The sequence below is a fragment of the Oncorhynchus mykiss genome, chromosome 7, assembly GCF_013265735.2.
Source record: "Oncorhynchus mykiss isolate Arlee chromosome 7, USDA_OmykA_1.1, whole genome shotgun sequence".
In the NCBI taxonomy this organism is placed as follows: Eukaryota; Metazoa; Chordata; class Actinopteri; order Salmoniformes; family Salmonidae; genus Oncorhynchus; species Oncorhynchus mykiss.
In genome coordinates, this window is record NC_048571.1 from 66289898 (window position 1) to 66298491 (window position 8594).

The 8594-nt window shown below is 43.6% G+C and overlaps 1 protein-coding gene across 1 annotated transcript; it reads right to left on the reverse strand.

The window, feature by feature from the left end:
- Nucleotides 1-3388: 3388 nt before the first annotated feature.
- On the reverse strand, nt 3389-7311 carry LOC110529003 (cysteinyl leukotriene receptor 2-like). The gene is made up of 3 exons (XM_021611154.2): nt 6987-7311; nt 5893-6283; nt 3389-5786 (listed from the first exon to the last, which is right to left on the reverse strand). The coding sequence occupies exons 1-3, from the start codon at nt 6991-6993 to the stop codon at nt 4748-4750; spliced, it is 1437 nt and encodes a 478-aa protein (XP_021466829.2). The 5' UTR covers nt 6994-7311; the 3' UTR covers nt 3389-4747.
- Nucleotides 7312-8594: the final 1283 nt, after the last annotated feature.

Below are 8594 nucleotides of genomic sequence, written 5' to 3' on the forward strand. Positions count from 1 at the left end.
ATTGCCCCTTTAACAGTTACAGTTGTTTTGCTATGTGCATCAAACTATTAAGACTACTTAAACCAGGCCTACATAGTGTGAGAGCAAAGCAATGTTCTGAATGATGCAAAGGGCCTCCTGGGGTTTGCTGTGACAGTGGATGGATCTTCTCTGTGTGTTGTTCTCACGGGAACAGAGGGACGTGTAGTGCTGCTGCGTGCTGGCTACCCTACGCCTCTCTGTGCTTCTGTAAATAGTGAAGCATTTGTGGCCTTGTCAATGAACCCACCGTAACTCTTATGTCATCGCCTGTCTCTCAGCCCCATGAGTTAGCCTATATGGCCCATTATCATCGCACTTTGCTCAGTTTCATGCTCTAAGTAGACACTTTCCATAACCATACAGATCTAGGATCATGTACCGGTCTACCCCCTAACTTATCCTCATCATCAGGAAGGTATAAAGAATATCTGTCCCTGTGTCAGACAGTGGTGAGGGGTAACTTGTTAGTTTCACTCCTCCTTGGTGACTGACTGCTGCTCCCTCTCCCTTCCACCACAGGGCTGTGCTGTCTGTTGAGGTCCAAACACACAGTGCAAAATCCCTCCTTTTCTCCACATTCTCTCTTCGGGTATTGTGATGCCATAGTTTCCCAACTCATCCATAATGATTTCTAACATTATAGAGAGCGACCGGCTGGATTCCATTTCTAAGGATATTTTGTATAGAAACAAGTCTTAAGTTTTAAGAACTGGTTTAATAATCATATCCTGCTGGTGAGGCAACTCTTTTATGTAGAAGGTTTGTTACTCAATTATGAGGATTTTTTTTATTGCGTTACAATATCCCTGTTACACAATAGAGAGTTCGCCATAGTTTGATGCTATTCCATCTGGACCTCTCATGTTGTTTAGAGGTGTAACCAGACCTCACCTTTATGACCTACCCTCGCTTAATCCAGTTGAATCTCCAATAGGAAAAATGTATTTCTCCTTGCTCCATCAGAACAACAGATCGATATGTGCTTTATTTCAAAGGGATATTGTATCCATACCTTATGCCACAACTTACTGGAATTCATTTGTCAATAATATCTGTTAGAAAAAGTCTGGTTATTGCCACACAAATGCCTGTTTGTTAACAAGGTCAAAGAGGTCTCTTTCAGAATGATCCATAAATTCGACCCTGAGAATCGTTACCTGAAGAAACTCAAAAAAGACATTAACATTAACTGTGCTTTTTGTGTTGAGCATCCAGAAACAGTTTTGCATTTATTTTGGCATTGTCTACATGTAAAGAAATTATGGAAAGATATTCATAGTTTTATATTTGTTCGTATTCTTGATGACTTTTGTTTTTTTTATGGGAGAATGTGCTGCTTGATTCCTTAACTATAAAAAGGATAAAGAAAAACAATTTTCCCTCTTAAATCTAATTGTGCTACTGGAAAAAAGTAATATTCATAAATGTAAATTCACAAATAAAAAAACTCAAACGTGTTTTCTATAAGGAATTTGAGCAGTAGATTAAGACCTTTCTACATTCTTCCAATAAGAAAGCTGTTACAAAATATGTGTGCATCTTTTATGTCTTTGTGTAATCTGTCATTTGTTGTACCCCCTAGCATATGTTATCATTGTCTGTGTTTGCAGGGCCTGCAAACCAATAGACTACAAAGGGAAGCACAGCCAAGAGCTGCCCAGTGACACGAGCCTACCAGACAAGCTAAATCACTTTTATGCTCTCTTCAAGGCAAGCAACACTGAGGCATGCATGAGAGCATCAGCTGTTCCAGATGACTGTGTGATCACGCTCTCCGTATCTGACGTGAGTAAGACCTTTAAACAGGTCAACATTCACAAGGCCGCGGGGCCAGGTGGATTACCAGGACGTGTGCTCCGAGCATGTGTTGACCAACTGGCAGGTGTCTTAACTGACATTTTCAACATGTCTCATTTTCAACATGTCTCCTTTGGCAGTTCTATCTTGGTTGGAAAATGTTGTAGTTGGGGATGGAAATTTCAGAATTTTTGGTGGCCTTCCTAAGCCAGGATTCAGACACGTCTAGGACATAAGGGTTGGCGGAGTGTGCTAAAGCAGTGAAAAAAACAAACTTAGGGAGGAGGCGTCTGATGTTAACATGCATGAAACCAAGGCTTTTACAGTTACAGAAGTCAACAAATGATAGCGCCTGGGGAATAGGTGTGATGCTGGGGGCTACAGGGCCTGGCTTAACCTTTAACCAGGCGATCAAAGGAGGAGTAGGCTAAGGGTATGGCAAAAGGCTATAACAAGTGGTTGTTTAGTGCGTTGGGCACAGAGAATAAAAGGAGCAGATTTCTGGGTGGGGTAGAATAGATTCAGGGCATAATGTACAGACAAGGGTATGGTAAGATGTGAGTACATTGAGTGACGATGAGAGATGTTTCATCTCTGGAGGCACCAGTTAAGCCAGGATGAGGTCTCCACATGTGTGGGGGGTGGGACAAAGCGCTATCTAAAGGCACTTTGAGCGGGACTGAGGACTCTACATTGAAATAAAACAATAAGAACTAGCCGAGACAGCAGTAGACTAGGCATATTGTATTCAGGGCACGTGACAAATAAACGTTGATTTGATACTTCTTGTAAGTATACTGTTTTTTCTGCAATTAAAATAAAATAATTATAATTATAATTATTATTGTTATAGTATTGCAAAAAAGGTTTGAATGGTCCGCTGGCTCCCAGAGGCAAGATTTTGATTGGATGTTACATTTCAAGAACCCTCCCCCCACACGCCGGTTGAAGGGGGTGGTACGTTTTATGTTCGTCACTGTTTTCCGACCAGGTAGGACACATTTTGTAGAAAGTTGGTCCTTATGCTAGCCAGTTTGCAACATTGCAGAAAATGGAAGAAAACATGGAGAATTTTTTAAATTCTGTTTTGCCAGAAATGTGCTCTACACACAACATTTAGTCGATGAAGGCATTACAACTCTGCTTGAACACTCTACAAAAGAAAATATACATTTTGGCGTGTCAAACCTACAGGGTACGGTAAATGTTTAGTGTATCAAGTGTGGCGACAGTCTGCGATTTATTGAAAGTGGTTAAATTGATGGTAGTAGTAGATTCTCCTCTGATAATCGAGGATCGGGTTTGTGTTCTGAACTCTCAAGGAATCGTCACTGCATACGTGGGTCAAATAGCTTGGGGACACATCGCAAGTCTGTGTATTAGTTGGACTCCCTGAGTTGTGCAATGTTCTGGTGACTGGTGGCAGAAAATAACGCTACCACAATATAGCCGGCTTCACCAAAAAACGTTTCCTGTCAATAAAGGAATGTATAATCTCTAGGAGCTCTACTTTTTATATATTTATTTTCTTTATTTCACCTTTTATTTAAACAGGTAGGCCAGTTGAGAACAAGTTCTCATTTACAACAGCGACCTGGCCAAGATTAGGCAAAGCAGTGCGACAAAAACAACAACACAGAGTTACACATGGCATAAACTCCCTTGCATTAAATGCTACAGGCGGCAACAATGTCATACTCTTTTTTGACCAGACAGCATCAGATGGCCTACACATACAAAGACAGAGGGTGAGAAACATACAGCTTCTTTCAAATTGAAGGACAATTATGAAACACAGAGACGAAAGATAAATTAATAATTTATTTTTTGGTAAATTTTTTGTGGGCAGCCTGGCTTCCCTTGGCAACCATGAATACACGCCACTGAACATTATAAAAATAAATATACATTTTGTGAGTCTACATTGTCATTGGTTTCAGTACTACTTATTCTTTCCCATTACTTACATCACTTCTCTAACTGTGGCATTTAAGATAACAATTTATATTCTAGGGTCTCAGCACTACAGCTGAAATCAACTGTCAACTTTGGGCCTCTGTCTGCGTGCCAAATGAGCAGACAGTTTGTTCTTCTCACAGTGTGATTTCAGTTTGGGGTTGCTGATCCACAACACTAGTTTCTCATAGTCCAATTTGCGCAACAGGTTTATTTGGATGTTCTGGAAGCTTTGGTAAAACCTGACAGGTGTCAAAGTAATCTTGATCAGGTACACACCTGATCAAGAAGCACACTTACTATATGGTTGATATCCTCAGATGTCCTTGAGATTGAGTGCTTTCCAGACTCTGGCTTCAGCCAACAGTCTTCATCAAATCTCTGCATGAGGTCTGGCTGGTCTCCAATGGTCCTGCTAACTTTATTTGCAATGTCAAACTGGACAAGAGCCTCTTGATGTTGGATGAGGTCTTTTATGAGACGCATATGGTATTCGAAGCCCTTGCATCAAATATATCCGTTACTTCAATGTCAAGGAAAAAACTAAATATGTATTACGTAGGCAACAATTGTCAGTCACTATGATCAACTGAAGATATTATTACATTTAACCTACAAATGTAAGCCTGTGGGACTTGTGCAAACTGTTTTCAACCTATATGATACATCTATGAAGAGTGTAATGATTAACACTGGGATAATAAACAATCAAACAAAAGTAGGCCCGGCACCTGTGGCTGCCGGCCGGGCAGCGGGAATGGAAATAACAGAGAGCACACCCACAAAGTGCCTCGGAAACCTAAAGGTTAGTGTCTCCGTGTGGGTGTGTGTGTGTGTGGTTCTGGTTCAGGCCTCAGGGCTCCATTTTACATGTGCAGCAAAGTGTCTCTGATTCTGGAGAATGTAACTAGGTGTTCAGGTCTCAGTGTCTGTAAGTAGAGGTGGGGTATAGGGCAAATAGGTTTTGAACCCTTTATAGACTGTCTTCCACACGGCTTTGTGTGTCTGGTAGGGACCCAGGAAGGGTTAGGGGTGGAGCGAGGGGTGTGTCTGGTAGGGACCCAGGAAGGGTTAGGGGTGGAGCGAGGGTTCTGTCTGGTAGCGACCCAGGAAGGGTTAGGGGTGGAGCGAGGTTTGTGTCTGGTAGCGACCCAGGAAGGGTTAGGGGTGGAGCGAGGTTTGTGTCTGGTAGCGACCCAGGAAGGGCTAGGGGTGGAGCGAGGGGTGTGTCTGGTAGGGACCCAGGAAGGGTTAGGGGTGGAGCGAGGGGTGAGTCTCGCATTGTTGCTGTTGTATGCATTGTGGTCTTCTTTCTGCGAGAGAGCAGCAGGCTGCCCTGAGTGAAGGAGGAGGAGAAGGACCGTCGTCGTGACGAGGCGCTGCGTATGACCGCTCTAAAGGACTCCCCGGAGTAGTAGTACAACAGAGGGTTAACCGCACTGTTGGCCGCCGCTAGACACAGCGTCACCACCAACACCCGCTGCAGTGTCGCCGTAGCAACACAGCCCCACCTGCCCACCACCGCGTGCAGGTGCAGTGAGCGAGCCACGTGATAGGGCAGAAAGCACAGTAGGAATGTGCAGATCACCATGGCGACCAGACGCAGAGACCGGCGCCGGCGCCGACGTCTCCCCTGGTTACGTATCTTGTTCCTGTTCAGGCTACCAGTCAACCCTAATGCTGACGAAATTGTAGCTGTCAGTCGGTGGATGATGCAGCCGTAGCAACCGAGGATGGTGAGGAACGGGATCAGGAAGCCGAATGTCATGCCCACGTAGTTGAGAATGAAGATCATCTTCCAGGAGGCAGGGTTACGTGGCTCGAAGCAGCGTGTTAGTCCCGCCCTCACCCTGGTCCCCGAAAACAGGAATGGGACTGAAGCGCCGCCCACAAACAGCCAAATGCCCAAGCAAGCCAATAAGGCACGAAGGGGCGTGGCCAAGGCTCGATGACGGAGAGGCTTCAGCACGGCCAGCCAACGGAGCACGCTCAATCCAGTAAGGAAGAGAACGCTGTAGGGAAGAATAGTTAAGACATAGTTTATTAGTTAAGTGTCTTTCTGGGCAACCAGTGTCAACTCACATTCTGATAATTAGGTTGTGTGTGTGTGTACTGTACCTGGTGTAGAGGTTGAGATAGAAGCAAAACACACACAGTCGGCAAAGCCAATCAGGGAGGTCCCAGCGAGCGCCTCTGAAGTAGTAGGCCAATCGCAGCGGCAGGGTAAGGGAGAAGCATGCATCTGATAGGGCGAGATTGGTCATGAGGACAGAGGACGCAGACCGTTTGGGCATCAGTCGCAGGAACACAAACAGCGCTCCAATGTTGCTAAGAAACGCCATAGGGAACACCAGTAGGTAGGTGACAGTGTAGGCTCGGTACTTAAAGATCTCGTCATCACCACTACAGGACTGGTTGCTATTCAATGCTGTCGTCGTGTGGTTACCAAGGTGAATGACCACTGGTGGAAGGGTGTAGTCGAGCGAGTGGGACGTTTCAAGCCACGGAGCTGGGGAGAGACACAGAGGCATCATCATAGGCGTAATTATCACTATCACCATAATCATCTTCATCATCATTACCATCATCGTTATTATTACCCTCTTTATCAACACTATCACCCCCATTATCATAATCGCTATCACCATTATCACAGTATTCAATATCGTTGGCATCATGACCATTGACCATCCTTTTAATCATAATCATCATCATTATCAGCAGAATCATTTATATTATGTTATTTAACTGTTAGGGAAAGGTGGCACTATTACCATGTTGCTTAGACCTGCCTAGGACCTAGGTTTTAAGGGTGTGTGGTTGTTTCTGGACAGGACCACCATACCCAAAATAGCACTAGGCATTTACATTGGAATGAGGAAGTGTGTCCTCAGGTGAACACGAGTTATGTTGTTCTGCTCGTCTAGGTCTGTTCGCTGATGCAAATGTTACAAACCACAGGAAAATGATCAGTTATACCTGCCAGCATGAGGCAACGGCTATGTTAACAACAACAAAATCCTATATATACAGTACTACAGTCAAACAGCATTCTGCTGAAAACAAATACTTCAGCCTTATATGCGAGTACAATGACCTCTTCCAAGAGGTCTGGACCTTTATGCCACAGGATGTAGTGTGCTCACCTTATAGTGAGCACACTACAAGTAACTGTTTCAACAGATGTGTGTGAAGCAGCTGCAGTTACTCACTTGTCATTCTGTCAGAACATGCTCCTGCATTCTGTTGAACATCGTTCGTGGGACAAATAGTGTCTGCCTGTCGACCTTTGCTGTGTTGTTATCAAATACTACAGTACTGGTAGATTATTGTTAGAAGACTCTAACTACACACATCTGGAGTCTTCTGAGTATGTCCAGTCAAGACACCCCCGATAATATAAACTATGTCTTCATAAAAAGTCCCTCTTCTCTTCTCTTCTCTCCTCTCCTTTCCTCTTCTCTCCTCAGATACGTCAGTAGTTGTGTTAGTCGGTTTGTTTGAGTCTGAATAGTTTGTGCACTCTTTATGCAGAAGTGGGGGTGGGTTCATGGTGGAGTTCCATGGAACACAAACGGTATGACGACTGGGCAGAGTGCCAACTCAACGACCCGCCTCTCTCTATTTCAAGTTTGAAGATTTAGTTTTCATTTGAACAAGTACAGTGAAATGATAAACTTGCAAGCCTTACCCAACAGTGCAGTATTCAATATAATAATAATAACCAAAATAAATCTAACATGAGAAATAAGAAAGGGAGCTACAGTTGAAGTAGGAGGTTGGAGTCATTAAAACTTGCTATTCAACCACTCCACAAATTTCTTGTTAACAAACTATAGTTTTGCCAAGTCGGTTAGGACATCTACATTGTGCAAGACACAAGTAATTTTTCCAACAATTGTTTACAGGCAGATTATTTCACTTATAATTCACTGTATCACAAATCCAGTGGGACAGAAGTTTACATACACTAAGTTGACTGTACCTTTAAACAGCTTGGAGAATTCCAGAAAATGTCATGGCTTCAGAAGCTTCTGATAGGCTAATTGACATCATTTGAGTCAATTGGAGGTGTACCTGTGGATGTATTTCAAGGCCTACCTTCAAACTCAGTGCCTCTTTGCTTGGCATCATGGAAAAATCAAAAGAAATCAGCCAAGACCTCAGAAAAAAACATTGTAGACCTCCACAAGTCTGATTCATCCTTGGGAGCAATTTCCAAACACCTGAAAGAACCACGTTCATCCGTACAAACAATAGTATGCAAGTATAAACACCATGGGAACACGCAACCGTCATAGCGCCCATGAAGGAGACGAGTTCTGTCTCTGAGAGATGAACGTACTTTGGTGCGAAAAGTGCAAATCAATCCCAGAACAACAGCAAAGGAACTTGTGAAGATGCTGGAGGAAACAGGTACTAAATTATCTATATCCACAGTAAAACAAGTCCTATATCGACATAACCTGAAAGGCCTTTCAGCAAGGAAGAAGCAACTGCTCCAAAACCGCCATAAAAAAGACAGACTACGGTTTGCAACTGCACATGGGGACAAAGATCGTACTTTTTGGAGAAATGTCCTCTGGTCTGATGAAACAAAAATAGAACTGTTTGGCCATAATGACCATCGTTATGTTTGGAGGAAAAAGGGGGAGACTTGCAAGCCGAAGAACCCCATCCCAACCATGAAGCAAGGTGGTGGCAGCATCATGTTGTGGGGGTGCTTTGTTGCAGGAGGGACTGGTGCACTTCACAAAATAGATGGCATCATGAGGATTGATCATTATGTGGATATATTGAAGCAACATCTCAAGACATCA